This window comes from Onychostruthus taczanowskii, unplaced genomic scaffold, assembly GCF_017590055.1.
Source record: "Onychostruthus taczanowskii isolate IOZ18803 unplaced genomic scaffold, ASM1759005v1 scaffold14, whole genome shotgun sequence".
NCBI classification, from domain to species: domain Eukaryota; kingdom Metazoa; phylum Chordata; class Aves; order Passeriformes; family Passeridae; genus Onychostruthus; species Onychostruthus taczanowskii.
In genome coordinates this window covers 4736439-4752740 of record NW_024498573.1, presented here as the reverse complement: position 1 = coordinate 4752740, position 16302 = coordinate 4736439, and the positions used below count along the sequence as shown (strand labels likewise).

Genomic DNA, 16302 nt, shown 5'->3' with positions numbered 1-16302 from the left:
CTCACTTTAACCTTTCCCTGAACATACTGACAGCCCCAGTCCTCACAAATAACTCCAGTGAATTTTCATTTAAATATAACCCTCCCCAAATCTTTGCCTCCAATTGCCATTCTAAACTCAAAGCTCTGCCTCAATAACTGGGCTGAACAAAAAGATAAATAAGAATGCTCAGTGGTATAAGTTACACTTACAGCTTCCCTGCAGCTTCTCAGGGCTGTATTTCCACATGGCTGATCAGATCAAACTCACTTTGTTGGCTCCCATCTCTTCTCCCCTTATACAACTCCCCAAAACCAGGGCTTTTAAGTCCAGCCAGCACCACAGCAAATGTGCTAGAACCTTCCCAAGTGAGAGCCAGCTCTGCTGTAATGAAGTCATTAGTGAAGAGCTAATTAGCAAGAGCAAAAGTATTGGCCCAACTCTGCCAATTGGAAGCTGCAATGGAGATATTGTTGACTTAATTATCAGGTTTAATTGGGTGGAGGAAAAAAGGCAAAAAGAAAAGTTTGTGTTTTTTCAAAGGACTACGTCAATACTGTTTGGGATTTTCTTTTTTGCTTGTTTCCTTTTATTCCTCACAGGTTTGTGTGGGATTCATGCCTAGAGGTGCCAGGTCCCTGTGCTCTGCGCTGGGGTGGTGACAGCCACAGGCACTGGTGGGGGACAGACACAGTCTGAGCTGAGCAAACCCAGCCTGGGAGCCCACAGGCCACGTTCCCTGTCTGGGGACTCTCCTGTGCCTCCCACAGCACCACCAGAGCAGGGTGAGGGCAGGGCTCTGAACCCAGGACACACCGAGGGGCACCCCAGAGAGGAACCTGCCCTGCCTGCCCAGCTCACTGGGAGAGGCTGCTGCAGGGTTCAAGAGTCTCACCACAGCCCTGAGCAAGCCAGAGGGGAAATCCAGAGCTGCCAGACCCTGCTGGCTTCTGATCCAGTGCTGTTCCCACAATGTGCTCTGACTTCAGGCTCTCATTGCCCAAGGTGCCGAGGCTGGCGCTGGTGAGCTCCAGGCAGTGGAGAGAATAAACCCTTCATGGACTGGGATCTTGTCCCAGAGTCACTGCAGCAGAATGGGTGAGGAGCCCAGGGAATTACACAAAACCTCTGCAGTGTATCCCATCGATGATCCCCCAGCCTCCATGGACAATCCCTCTTCCGTAACAGATTTAGAAATGACTGGAACATGGATTTGTGGGGGCAGAGTAGGGCAATTTCCCTCTAGGCTGGTCTTCTGGGCATTCTCCCACCTCTCCTAATGCTGCAGTATTTCTTTGGAGAGCTGAGACAGCACACCACTCATTTCCACACCTGGGAAATACCTAACTCCTGTTGAAATGCCTTAGGATGTGGCATAAAAAGTCCAATTGCCAGCAAAGAATTACAGAGTTTATTAACATATTCTCCAAGGGTTATTCAAACATGCTGAATCACAGGCTGTAGTGATAACCCTTAAGTAATCTGCATTTTTGATTTAAACTCACAGCATTCTTGTTGCTTAATTTTTCTGTTGATTACATAAAAGCATTAAAATCTGTATTTTATGATTCCTTTTCTTTATGGCAATTTGAAGATAGGCAGCCTTCCATGTGATCTCTTCTGTTCCTCGGAGTACAAGTTGTATTCAAGGAAGAGCATTAGTAAAAATGGAGAAAAACAAATTCAATTGTGCAACACGGTGCTAGTAAGAAGGCAGATGCCAGAAGTATCCATGAATAATGCATAAAGCCCCTTCTCAAATAAGCTTTTTTATGCAGTGAGTTTTATGGGAAAATTTGCACAAAGATTTTAAATTTTCATAGTTGAAGCTTTGGCCTTTGTTTTGTACCCGCTGATATTTTGAGGGCTCACAATTGTCTCTCAGTGCAGCTTGGAACAGGCCCTTTTTATTTCCCATGGCATCTGCAGGTAATGTAGGAGCTCTTCACAGGGAAAAAATGTTGTTTTCTCCTTCAGCACCACTGAAAACTTTGTCATTCTCTTCTGGTGGTCCAACACTGCAGTGAGAAGCACAGATCACTATGGATGGGGCAAAAAGACATTGCTGCTCCAGAGCATTCTTTCTTATTTGTAACATCAGCAAATTCCCATGGAAATGGAAACCTGAAGCTACTGAGCCCAATGATGCAATGAACTAACTCCTACTTTTTACAGCAGGGAGGTTTTTACCTGGCTTGCATTCTTCTCAAGGATAGGGAAGGGTTGTTTGGACCCTGAAATGGCAGCTGCAGGGTAACCACCAGAGTCTCTCCCCAGTCCCTCTCTCCATGTAGAGCAAGCAGTGAAGGACCAGCTACCACTGAAAAATTATTGCTCTTTGGAAAAGGGGTGATGCAGCCCTGAACTTCTCTTTGTTTTGCCCACTGAATTATTTTTTTTTCAAGATAAGCCGGAAGATATGAACTTATCAGTTACATTTGCACAAGGTATCATGTCCTGGTACTCAATCAAAAAGAAAAGCAGATGAAGCACTTCCTTAAGCTGTAGTCACTACACTGCAGTAACAGTTGCTTAATTTCTCCATTGCTCTGTTTCTGTTCATTCCTACACAGAAGCAGCATCCAGGAACCATTATTGAATTTCTGGAGTGAAGAGACCTGAAGTTTCCTCCTAATACAGCTTTGGTAATCAGCACCACAAGCCAATACTGCACCCATTACAATCAGTGGCCAATGTACCTTCCTGTCTCTAAGAAAAATTACACTGGAACTTTTAATAGGAAATTACAAAATGGATTACCTTTTTACTATAAACTTCTTTGTCTGTTTACCTGGAAGCAAAATAATATTAATGTTACAACAGTAAAATGAAATCTATAATTCCAATGTAACTGTCAAAAGAGCTAAGAAGCAATGATAGCAGGTTGCAAAATTTCTGTGGGCTAATCATAAAGAAAGGATCCCATCCTGATTTCAGTTACACCATTGTCTTTTGGGAGCATTTCCAGGAAAATTATGGAGCCACTTAAGTATAAAGAGAGAGCCAACAGGATGAGCCAGCCCTGCAAGAAGTGAGGGAACAGGTTCTTTGCACAGGCTGCCTCCTGTGCAAATCAACTCATCTCCCTGGCCCCCTAATGCTGCACAGCCCTGGAGTAAGGACAGCAACTCCCACAGAATGAACACAGCACTGGCACCAGGACCGTGGCAGAGCACCCAGAACAGCCAGGGACTCAGGAGGACACGTGCATCAGGCCAGCATTGGAATCATTTAGCTTCAGGATACTCACGTTTCCAAACCAACGAGACCATCAGTAAGAAAAGGATGGACCCCACTAGGACACAGGCAATGAGAATGGCAGAGCTGGGAAACTGGAAGGGAGAAGAGAGAGACTGAAAAGGCTTTGGGAGCACATTTCCTTCAGAGCTATTTGCACAGGGGGGGCTGCACTGGTGCTCAGAGCACTGGGCTGCAGTTGGCAATGCTGTTCTGAGCTTGCCTGTGCAAGGTGCTGGGAAGACACTTCGAGCTGATCATGATAAACAATTAATTACCCTTTCAGTATTTAATAAACCTTACTCTGAAATATTGAGACCAGATTCAGCTTATTCCACATGAACTTCTCAATAAGGTGCCCAAAGTAGAAGTAGGAGCTCAGTCACCCCCATCCTCCTCTTAGAGACAGGGAGGTGTAACACCCTCCTTCCTGACTTGCCTTTTACCTCGAGGATGTTACCTCCCCTCTCTCACAGGGATGCCAAGGGATCAGTTTTTTCTGAGGTGTCCAAATCAGATGGAATGCTCAGGCTTTGGCTCTAGCCACTGAAAAGATGAACAGGTAGTTCCTGAGCTTCTAAATAACAGTTCAAGCCACTGTTTGCAGAAGCTCTCCCTGTAGCAGGAATACACTGAAAAACACTTGCGTGTCCTGCTGCCCTGATTTCTACTCAAACACTCTTGAAACTTACAGGAAGTTTTACCTTATCTCCTCTATCTTCATATTTCCCAGCACTGCCATCTGAATTTGCTGAAACCTCTGAAAATGAAAGAGATTGAAATTATTACTGGCACAGCCACCTGAAGGAGTGAGGGCTGCAGTGGCTGTCACTGCTTCAGTCGAGGAGTAATGAACTCTCAGGGAAGGAGAAGGGCAAAAGCACCCTGCAACCAGAAGAGAAGGATCAGTTTCCTCCACAAATGGTGGCTGAGAAAGCCGTGGGAAACCCCAGCCTTCATCAAGAAGGAAAACCCAGGGACACCTTCCACATCCCAGGTTACTCCAAGTCCCGTCCAGCCTGGCCTTGGACACCTCCAGGGATGGGGCAGCCACAGCTTCTCTGGGCAACCTCTGCCAGGGCCTCCCCACCCTCACAGGGAAGAATTTTTCCTAATATCCAATCTAAACTACCCTCAGTCAGTTTGAAGCCATTCTCTCTTCTCCTGTCACTACATATTCTTGTAAATAGTGTCTCTCCAAGATATAATCCCATTGCTTTTTTTTTTAACTTTTCAGAGTATGTTATGCCATTAATAACCTAATCTGCCCCAAATATCTCAGTTTTGACCAGTCCCCTGTGAGAGCTGTGTTGATGTGTCTCCACATCCCCTGTGCTTGTATTTTATCAAAGACATGGACAGGGCATGGGTAGCCCATGCCAGTGTGAGTAGAAATTTGTACAGGAGTAGAAAATAGATTATGACTAATAAGAACTCCAGCTAAATAAAATACAGGTGATAAAACCCTAAGAAATACTAAAAATCCTGGGGATGTGTGAACACTGCATTTTGTCATGTCTGTTTAATGACACTCCACTCTCTCAGAGCACTGTACTTCAGAACTACCCCAAATCCACAAGAAATGCAGATGTAACAGGTCCAACAAGTCAAAGTTAAATTTTATGGCAACATGTGCAGCCTGGGTGATGGGACCAACTATTGCTGCTCACTTTGATACTCAAAAGAGCAAAGATATTTTTGGGGTGTGAAGTGTGGCTGGTTCTGGCAGGGTTGTAGCTGGGGGAAAGCAAGTGAAGAGAGAAGAGACATTATATCAGAGCCATTAGATCAGAGCCATTAGATCAGAAATTGCTTGAGGAGCCATCCACCCCAGGCACACCAACCTATCTGCCAAAAATTGCTCTTGGAGATGGAGGGCTCTTAACCCTGGGTTTCTCTCCAGCTGTTCTAACATCAATGTTAGAATGTTCAGCAACAAATCAGCCTTCCCTTGCCTTACAGCAAGCCTGAGCTGGGTGCATTTAGTGCATTATTTCTCAGAGTGAACGAAACAGAGCCAAGAACTGGACTTGGCTTATGGCTCTCCACCAGCAAATTGTGCTGCAGCATTTTCACACCTTGTGACAGTTCAACACAAGGTTTTGTACGGGTGGGAGTGACTCACACCAACAGGGTACATCTGCTGCTGTTGCTGCTGCTGTGGTGGCTTTTTCCAGCTCATTATCACAACTCAAGCTGCCCCAAGAATCCTGGAGCTCAGACCCTTTGTAAAACTTGATATTTACAATGACAAAATACAGGCATTATCCATCACCCCAGAGGGGAGACAAGTGAGACTGGAATGAGAAACCCTCACAAATGTTCAAGAGACCAGTTTAGTCTCTTCTGTGAGCCCTCTCCAGGGGCATTAAGGAACATTCTTTCTGCTGTAAGTCTTTAGGTCTATCAAAAGAAGACCTGCAAAAATCAAAATACTGTGGGTTTGAAAATTAAGAGAGTCATGGCTCTTACTGGAACTAAGAGTCCAAATACAATATATCGTCCTTGAATTTTAGCATTAAATTCTCTGCTGAGGGCACAACACTTGGGAAAGATTTAAAATGGAAATCTCAATGGACTCATAGTGATGACAAATCAGATATCTGAGAATTCAGCCATGTTGAAAAGTTTGGGTTTTGACTTCTCTCAGACCTGAAATACCTGACAATCATGAGTTATTCAAAACCAACTTCCTTTGGAGGTATAAAAACATGCTTTTCTCAGCTGTTGTTACATTGTGATTTCAAACAATTTCTGTGTGGACCCTGGATAATGCCAGCTGCAATGAATAATCATCAGTACGTGTTTGGTGCACTCTTAAGAACACTCAACAGTTTTGTTGATGCCAACTTTTTAATTTCTCTGAGCAAGCAACTTCTGACCTTGTAATGTTCTCCTACTCACCCCTGACTGACATTTCTTCCATCAGGACAGAGGTGGTGGTTTCCTCTGCACTTGGAAGTGTACCTTGGAATTCAGTAGGCACTGAAACAAAGTAAAAAGTAATGCTGATAAAGATCACTAATTAGAAGGGTCTCCACGTGGAGACCCTTCAAATCTGTGCAGACATCAATCTGTGGAAAGGAAGTCAGTAATGTGGATGAAGTAACAACCCACAAATGGTTTAACAGATCACTCTGATCACTAATAACAGCAGCAGCCTTCATATGAGATGAGAATGTAAACACTCAATTTTAACATGTTTTGAATTGTCACTATTTCTCAAGCAGAACATTCTCCAAACTAAACTTTCCACCAGGCAATTTCAATTGTCTTTCCCAAATCAAGAAAAAAATTAGTGCACAGTTCATTGAATCTCTCTTACACCACTTCAGGTGCTGGGCTTCACATTCGTTTCTGTTGTACTTCATGAGGTTCCTGCCACATTATTTCTCCATGTTAAAGCTCCTCTGCAGGAAGCCTGACCCTCTGCTGCCTTGGCTGTTCACCCCAATTTAGCATCATCTACAACGTCTGACCTGCGTTTGCCTAAACCCCCTGAAACACACCCGTAGGCATCTCAGAGAGAACTCCCCAGATATAAATATGAGCATTTGGAGAGTCTCTAGAATGCCAGACAGGCTAACACAGACCACCTCTGCTCCACAGAAAAAGGGAAGGATTGGTGCTGGTTACCCTCTGCGCTTCCAGGGAGCGTGGAGCAGAACATGTCATCTTCAGTCATCACATCAGCTGCTTGGGAAGTGGTTGGAAAATCTGGGAGAGCACTCATTTCCACCACAGTCAAAGGAAAAATATAATTTTCTGTCCCAGCAATTGTTGGGGGAGCAGAGGTCTCCCCTGTAGTTGCTGCTGGAGACTTGGGGGCTGTGGTTGCTGGTGGAGGGGTGCTGGTTGTCAGCAGGACTGTAGTCTCTAGTGTTGGCTGGAGATCAGAGGTTGCCTGAGGAGCAGAAGTTGTTTCTCTAAAATGTTCGGAGAAAATAGGAGCTTCTGTGGTGGTGGTGGTGGTGGTGGTGGTGGTGGTGGTGGTTGTGGTCACTGGAGGTGCTGCATGGAAAAAACACAGCCAAGGGAAAACCCAGGTCAGATCATTCACAACCAACCCTGAGGGAAGCCAATGCAGAAATTAATAAAAATTATCTGGCTGCTAAAATACCGAAAATGAAGGTGGGAGAGTTACTATTTTAACTAGCTGAAAGCATGACCAGTCTGAGAAATTCAAGATTTATAGATTTGCTTTTCTTTTTCCAGTCTCAAACACTCCCTCCTTAACCATCTTGTAGAAATGGAAGGGCCAGAACCTTGTGTGGTAGAACCCCAAAGCTTGAAAGCTTTGTTATTTTGCTTCTCAATGTCCTCATAAAAATACAATTAATAAAACAGCTCTGTTTTTCAGCTACAATCTTCTTGCTAATTTTTGCACCTGGTTCTTTTTTCATGGCCTGTTGCCCTCAGCCTCAGGGGCAGACAAGCAACTGCAGCATTTTTCACCCTCTCTCCTATTGTATTGTTTAAAAAAGACAAACAAATGTGCTGTGAACACCAATTGCGCTCTGTAAAAGCCAGAAAAAAAATGTTTTTCTGCTTTGTGGAGGGTATCATCTCTTTTTTTTTTTTTTTCTGTGTAGGACTTTGCTTTATCCTGCAGCTCAGGAAAATAATAGGAAGGGGAAGAAGCCCTTCAAGACTCTGAGAATTTCCAAATATGTGGATGTTGAGGACCCACCCTTAAGGGGAAGGAAGCACCCTTAAGGGTGGACCATCCTAATGTGTCTCCTTACAACATGAATGAAACTAAAGTCTTCAGTGTTGGGGTGAACCTCAAATGAAAAGCTGAATTTCATTCCAAGGGCTCCTTAAATTATAAATCCCTTTTTAATTCCATCATCTTTTAAAAATTCAAGCTGAGCTACACAACAAGAAATGAAATATTCATTTGAAAGGCAAAAAAAGGGTAAAATTTAGGGAGTTTTTTTAGTTTAAACTTCACATTGACTGTGAGTCAAAAAAAAAGACTGGATGTGGTACTCAGTACCATGGTTTAGTTGAGGTGTCAGGGAACAGGCTGGACTTGATGATCTTGAAGGTCTCTTCCAACCTTGTGATTCCGTGTGAATTCTGTGATTCTGTGATCTCCCTTGAAAAATATGTAATCTGGGAAAAACACCTTTGGCCAAAACAAACCAAAAAAGCGCAGATAGACCCTGATTTTCCCCACCCAGGGAGTGGATTGTCCCTGCTGGCCGTGCCCCCAAGGTCCCCAGACCCACCTCTGGCCACCTCCAGGCGAACGTTCCGTTTGATGTCGTTGAAGAGGCCGGGGATCTCCACCCGGCAGCAGTACACGCCCGCGTCCTCCGCCCTGGCCGCCCCAATGGTCAGCGACACGTCTCCGAAGGCAACGTACCCGCGCAGGCTGTACCTCTGGGATGCTCTGAACGTCACCTCGGCGCCGCTGGTGTGCAGGATTTTGTTAGTGCACTTTGAACTGGGGCAGGGGCCCCGGCCCCAGCACATGTCGGAGATGCCCTTGCGCCGCGTCACGCGGTAGGAGCAGGGCAGTGTCACAGGCTGTCCCTCTGTCCCTCTGACAACGGGGTCGGACACCGTGTGTGCTGTCAGGAGAAGGAGCACAGGGGAGTGCTGTCAGCTCTGAGGGTGACTCTGCCCACACAACACAGTGAGTGAGCAATGGGTGAGCAAACACTCCTTCCTGCAGGCCACAGCTGCTGATCCCCAAGACTTCTCCTGCAGCTCGTGCCCCAAGGCACTACAGGCAACAGCCAGGAGCTCTCAGGCTTTGCTTTGCTTTGCTCCTTGCTCTGGTCCTGGCCGGCTGCTCAAAAAGTACATCAGACGTGGTGAGCAAAGCTAGGGTCTATCACTGGCAGCCCAAGCACAAACTGGACCTCAGCAAATGGAATTTGAGAACTCTTCTCCCATCCTATCTCCTCTCCTAGGAGGCTGTTTGAAAGTTGTTCAGAACCCTGTTGTGAAAGACATCTGGTTTTCTCAGTCCACCATCACCTCCTTCAAAAAGGAAATGCTGTCACAATTGCCTTTCACTGACAGTCTCAAAAGCAGGGTCCAAAATACTTATTCATGTGTGAAATTAGGGCCTAATTAAACTGGCACAGCAGTGGGATCTGTCTGTAGGAACCTGTTCTCAGAAAGTGCACTGAGCAAGCCCTGCCAACCAATCCCACTTACTTGTGGAACTCTGTCTACAGAGAAACTTTAGTTGTTGGTGTTATACTGATTTTAAGAAGAGCACATGCACACTTTCTTTGTCCTCTTACTCTTAGTGACCAGCTTAGGTCCATGTTTACAGCCAGTACTCACCTTGGCATCTGGTCTTAATATTTGCAATATTTGCAATATATTATTCCCTCTTAACAGTTTGTGATGTTCCTAGATTGCCTTAAACTAGAGATTTCTTCTTCACAAAAGGCACTACACAAAAAAGTTCCCAGACAGGAACAAATCTTTCCTGGTTTACATTCACCTGGTCTATGTCAGTCTTCTTCCTACCTTTCTTCTACCCCCATAATATCATTTACACACTATGGAGCAGGAACTGAGGGATCTGGGGGAGCAACCAGACCTGTCCTCCAACCCTGCAGATCTGATGTCTCATGGCCAGCTTGCTCACCCCAAAGAGGAATTGCTGCTGCTGCTGCTGCTGCTATTATCACCAGCTTCGGCCCTGGTTTGCCAAACATTTCTATTTTGCCAGCTGTTTGAATGCCTTTCCTTTTTGGCACAACTCCCAAGGAGCAAACAGATGCTTCCAACTGTGTCCATGTCTCTTTTGTTTTCTCTTTATTGGTCTATTCCCTAGGTGAGGCTTTAGTCTGTGGCAGGCTGCCTCATGACTTGTTATTGGGATGACATTTCAGATGTGTTATTGCTTATCCCACTGGCAAGAGAAGCCAACCCATTCAGGTTTCCACAGCTCCAAATGCTGAAAGAACAGAGGCAGACAAAACAACAGGCAATATGGCATGAAGGGCAGGAGCTTCTGCAGAGAAATGAAGGCAGGAGATGCCAGAAACTGAATTCCTGAATACAGGATAAGGCTGTGAGAGATGGTGGCTTTGGCCCCTGGAAAGGGAAGGTTCATTTGCCTTGAAACAGCAAAACAGAGAAAACAGCTTCTCTGTATGGAGAAGTCATGCAGTTGACCTTGAAAGTATTTCTGTGAGAGCAAGGGGTTAGTCACGAGTAGGTTAACACATTCTTTCAAGAAGGTCCATCAAAGATATGTGCAAAACCAGCTAAAACTGTTAGAATTCAGGTCACTGCTTCTTGAGGAGGAATGGGCTCATCTTCTGCTATTTCAGCCCATTTCTGCACAGCACAAAAGCAGCCTCATTAAGCAATCCTTTAACAAATGAAAAGTTGCCTGCTCTTCTCTTTGAAAGAAGCAGAGTCCTGAACTCAGTAAATAAATAACTAAGTAAAAAATTTGAAAGAAGAAGAGGAAAGACAGGAGGCACCAGAGTGTCTTCAGTGCAGTTTCCCTCTAGTATTCCTGTTAGAAAGTTACAGGTTTTGCAGTTTCAAATCCTCTTTCAATTTCTGTGAAGCTAATGTTGCCAACATCTGCCTGCACTGCAGGCTGCTGAGGAGAGCTTCAATACTGCAGCAGCCTGGATTGAACAGCATGAATCTTTATTTAATAAGGATTAAATAACTTACTTCTCAGGTGCAGCCTCTTCTACAGACTCATTTTCCGAAGGAAATAGTAAATAGGAGGGAATGAACATGTCTTTGAAATTAGGAGCTTCCTGAGACCCTGGAGGGGAATCCTGCCCCTCTCCATGGCCCCGACCTTCCAGGCATCCAGGTCTGACCCAAGGCTCTGCCTGCCTGTTCCCACTGAAGTCTGTGAGGTCACTCTTAAGTCCTTCACTAGTGAGAGAGAAATGGACTGCAGATGTTTAATATCCCCTCCAAAATAGAAAGGGATATTCATGATTGGTCAGATCATACAAGTATACTCATATTTGTGTACAGTCTCCCTCAAACCCACCCTCAGGGGCAGCTGGCACTAAGTAGTAATTCCAGTAGTTGCTCCTGTAGTTGTCTTCTCTCCCACAAACTGGTCATTGAATGGACAAAAGCATTCATCCTCCAGCCAGGAAAGATGTTTGATAAGATTTTTTTTTCTTGATCTCTTCCTGGAATAATTTCCTACTTTGTGGAAGATATTTAGAATCTTTGACCTAACTATCCTTTTTATTTTTATCCTTACTGAAGCTTCTTTACTGATGAGATTGCAAAAGGTATGACTGATAAACAGGAAAAAAAAAGCATTTAACTGGCTATTGAACCTCAAGACAACTCATTCTCAGCATGGAGCTGAGTTAAAGAGCAGAAAACAAAAAGCCATTCTCATCCTTCAGGAGCTCTGCAAGGGAAGAGAGAACAAGGGAACTAGCACAGAGGAAACTGCGCACATTTTTTAAAAGTGAAAAAACCACAAACCTCAAGCAGTATTAACTCATAAATAAGAAAATTTTTGAAGTTCTATATACAATTATGATCTTTTTCGCTGTTTTGTTTTCACAAAAGAGGTGTTGCTGGTTTTCATTTGAAAACAATGTTAGTTTCCTGAGCAAACACACAAAAAGCAGGTGAAGACTCACCTATAAAGATCTGTATCATCATCCAGTGAAACAGCACAAAATGGGACATTCTGGCTGACAGAGACACCAGGGCAGCGAGTGGAAGAAGAGGAAACCAGATCGTATCCTTTCCTGAGTCCGAGTGAGCCCCACTGAAATCTCATTTCTCCATTTCCAGATTTTACATGCTGCAAGTGTTTCTTTTCTACGCTTCCGGATAGGAACTGGCCAAAGAGGGGATCTCCTGCTGTGCTCAGGGCTCTGCAGCCCCACTTGGGGCACTCTGGGCACTTCTGGGCCACACAATTTAAGGACATTCAGGTACTGCAGTGAAGAACCAGAGGACACAGTCTCAGGTTGCATCAAGGGGAATATAGGATGGATATTAGGAAAAAGTTTTTTACGTAAAGAGTGATAAAGTTCTGGAATGGCTGCCTGGGGAGGTGGTGGAGTCACCATCCCTGGGTGTGTTTAAAACAAGTCTGGATGTTGCACTGGGTGCCAGGGTTTAGTTGAGCTGTTTGGGCTGGGCTGGACTCGATGATCTTGAAGGTCTCTTCCAGCCCAGTGATTCTGTGAATTCTGTCAATGTGCTCAGACGAGGCCAGCTGAGCAGGGGCTGGAATGAACGTCCTGTGAGGAGCAGCAGAGGACTCCAAGATGGAGAAAAGGGGGCTGAGAGGAGCTCAGAGTTCTCTGCAGCCTCCTGAGGAAGGGACATGGACAGGGAAATGCTTATCTCTCTGCCCTGGTAGCCACTGACATTCCAGTGTCAGTGGATGATTCCAAGCTCACCAGGAGGGTTTGCACAGGACATTGGGAAGTATTTAGTGATAGGGCAGTAAACCCTGGAACACTTTTCACTTTTCCTCTTCCAAGACACTCAGCATGGTGCTGTCACCAGAAATTTCAATATTCTTTTTGCTTTGCCATTCCTTGGAAGTCGTAAGGCCCAGTTCTGTTCCAGGGTCCTGAGTGGCAAGAACAAATTCTGTGCTTTTACACCCCTAAACATTTGGCATAGTCTCCCCTCAGACTTTGTCTTCACTTACATTTGCTTAATCCCTCATTTCCCATGCTTCTTTCTGAAGACCCCTCTCTTTCCCCAGCTTCATTTTCTGTTTGCAAAGACAGCCTTGGAGGAAGTTGTTGCAAATATTTTGTTGCCAAAACCACATCCTTCCCAAAAAAAATGCAACATCATCTTCAGGAAATACATTTCACTCCTTCTGACTGTTTTATTTCTTTCTGACCAATTGACAAATAAGTTCTCTGGAAGTTCTTCTCTGGAACAGCTGAGTAATAAAGCAAAAGTAATTCAGGGCAGTAAGGTCAGGAATGAAGAACTGCAGATAGACAAAATGCTGTGCAAATAAATATAGCACAGTGCAAATGAGTGCAATTCCAAGTTCAAATGATAAAATGATGGGCTGTTAACCAGGCATTACATTTTTAGTAATGAGATTTTGGGCTTATCATGATAGTCAAGCCCAAGAAAATATCACCCTTCAGCTTGCTAGCACTGAAAAAAGCAAATAAAATGTTAGCAGTAAAGGTAATGAGTAAAATACCTAATTTGCTATATTCTACCAGGTACAGTTCATACAATGGCCAGCCTCAGCTGCTCTGTGAACAGAACTAATGAAAGCTGAGGTATCCAGTATCCTGGAGATTTTTTCCCTGCAATGACCATAGTTTTTCCCATTACTGACCACCCAGCAGTGGCTGTGAGATGATGTCCAGCTGATGTCAGTGCAGGGAGCAGTTGAATCTCACATGGGGCACAAACTTGGGTCATTATTCAGCTACAAATTCCCATGAAGCTTCTCCAGACAGAGCTGGACAGTATGTCACAGGCAACCAGGAAAGGCACAGGATGAACACAGCATCCTATCAGCTTTGTTTTTCTAGCAAGGCTGGGCCAGCAGCAGAGTGCATTGGAAAAGGCCATCCAAAATCCAAGTGTGCTGGGAAGAACCACGAACACATGGGGCACTTTCTGCTTTTGTACTGCTATCTAGTGGCTTCTTGCAGGCAGAAAAGGCAGAGGTGTCTCAAAAGAGGTCTCTTTCAGCTCATCAGCTCAGTGTCTCAGTGTGCTGCCAGACAATCTCCTGATGGCTGAATGGCTTCCAAGTGCCACCTGCTTGTGTCTGAGGCTCATTTTGAAATGCCTCTTCCAAGATCCACTGACAAGTGCAGGTAGTGAAAAGCCCAGGGAGCTCCTGCCTTTGTGGATGTGTATTACACTGCATGTCCAAGGCAAAGTTCTTGCTCCACACTACCTTTGCAAAGTCTGTTTACCAAGCAGTTGCAGTGCAGAAAGATTTTGCTTGATTGAAGATTTTGGTTATCAGATACTCTAGAACTTTATTTTACGTGACAAACTTGCTGATGCAAGAATTAATCTGAATTAGTCTGTAATATTAATTTAAAAATCCTTATGGACAAGCATCTTTTATGATTAGGAATCTTAAGGATGGCTCACAAACTTCTTAAGAGCATGAAGAGTTGAAATCAGATGATTTTGGAGATCCCACGTGTCTAACTTTGACCCCAGCAGATACTGATTACATAAAACTGTGGAAAGCAGAAATTGCTGAAGATGTTTCCTGAGAGCCAGTTCAGGGACCAGATCAGACTTCCTCCAGCTCATGGACTGGAGCCTGCAGCAGCAACATGCTCAGCCAGGCAGAAGGAAAGCACTGTCTGCAGCAGGGGCAGAAATTTGGGGTCAGTAATTGTTAATAATAGTCAAATGCGAAATACAGTCTGACAACAGAATTTCTGGATTCAGTACCTTCTCACACAAAGCTATACATGATGTGAAGACAGAAAATGGCAGAGCTGGTTTTGTCCATCAGTTTTCCTGGCCCTGGGATCAGTGATCACACAAAATCAGCACTCCCACTCTTCAGTCAGCCATGAATTCACCTTTTCAGCCTGCTACAACAGAGAGCCCAGGAGAACAGAGATCACGAGTGAAAACCCAAAGTACCCCAGGGTCACCTGTCCCAATTTGCTTTCCATTTCTTCCTTCCTCAGCAGGATGAGCATTTTCTTCCTTTGTGAGTCTGTGCAAAACCACTCACCTGCAAGACCCCACCTGAGGCAGACCCTCTGTGACCCCTGGGGAAACCACTGCCCTCCCCAGCCAGCCCCAGCCCTCCCATCTCCACCAGCTGGGACAAGGGGGGACTTCTCCACTGACCCCAGCTCCCCCTAAAGCACCACCAGATCATAGCCTCAAGTCTCAGCTGTTAACAAAAATATTTACTGATTTTATGCCTCATTGCATTGCTGAAATCATTTTGGAGTTTAACTCACTGGTAGAAAGTTTGTGGTGCATCTCTGAGTTTTTCCTGTGGCAGCAATGTCTCTGTTGGGTAATTCCACACTGCTGCCCAGGATGAGCTTCAGGACAAAATGGTTTGACCAATGCTTGGTAAGAGTTGGTGTCTCTCCTGCCTGTGCTGCTTTTCTGCTCTTTTCCCAACATCTGTTTAAAATGTGTTCTTAAAAACAATTAGGGACACTTATTTTTCCACTTAAAGATGATTTGGGTGTGTTGTGTCTCTTGCTCTGCAATTCATACCCACAGGACTGACTCCATTTATTTATTTATTTAAAGTAAACCAAGGTTTCATTTTGCAGAGAATAAAAGCTGGGACACATCACTAACTGAGGAGCAATAGAGGAAAGGCACTTGGCCACAGATATTTTCCATTTATGAGGTAAAATCCATCAAACTCCTTCAATATTTTTAGGAATTAAGAGTAGTTTGATATCTAGAGACGTGTGAAGGCAAGGCCAGCTTCCAGCCAATATTTTGTGCAAAGTCCATGATTTCTCTGCAAGCTAAGAAAAGAATTTTATTAACTTTACAAAGGCAGGGGGAAGGTTGTTCAGATTTTTTAGAGACTTTGAAGTGAGACTTTCCACCCCAAGGGCTTCTCAGGATAAAGATGTGCCCGAAGAGAAAGCCACAGGAAAACAGTGACGTACTTTGCCAAAAAACCTCACACTTAGTCATAATTCTCTGCACACAAGCTGTGACTGTTCTGCCCATTGAGGTACAGATGCTGTAGGCTTCAAGGATATCCCCTCTAGGGTGAGCAGCCATAGCTCCTCCAGATTTAATTCCAGGTGGACAGACATTAATATATTGCATTGCTGAGCTGTTACCAGAACAGGCTATACCTGATTTCAATAAAAATACAACTAAGTGTGTATTAAATTACTAATGCTACCAAGATTGGCCATGTGACCTCTTTGTCACACACCTCTGAGATTGCTTCTGCCCTCTGATGGCACAGACTCTGTGGAAGGTGGCAGATAGAACCCACAGTGAACACAATTGTGCCCTTCTGGCACTTCCTCTTTTTTTTTCCAACAAGGAAGCGAGAATTTGAAGCAGATAATAAATACAATAATAACTTTCTTTAGGAAATGGAAAGTTCCACCAATGCCAGTTTTGGTTTCTGTCTCTGGA

The 16302-nt window shown here is 44.5% G+C and overlaps 1 protein-coding gene across 1 annotated transcript; it reads right to left on the bottom strand.

Annotated features, from left to right (window-relative positions):
- Positions 1-1389: 1389 nt before the first annotated feature.
- LOC121332340 (T-cell immunoglobulin and mucin domain-containing protein 4-like) lies at positions 1390-11974 on the bottom strand. The gene is given in 8 exon segments (XM_041397730.1): positions 1390-1997; positions 2740-2770; positions 3230-3311; positions 3921-3976; positions 6853-7227; positions 8451-8795; positions 11832-11947; positions 11949-11974. Coding segments are annotated over 8 exon segments (1104 nt in total). The 3' UTR covers positions 1390-1924.
- Between the last annotated feature and the right edge of the window lie 4328 nt (positions 11975-16302).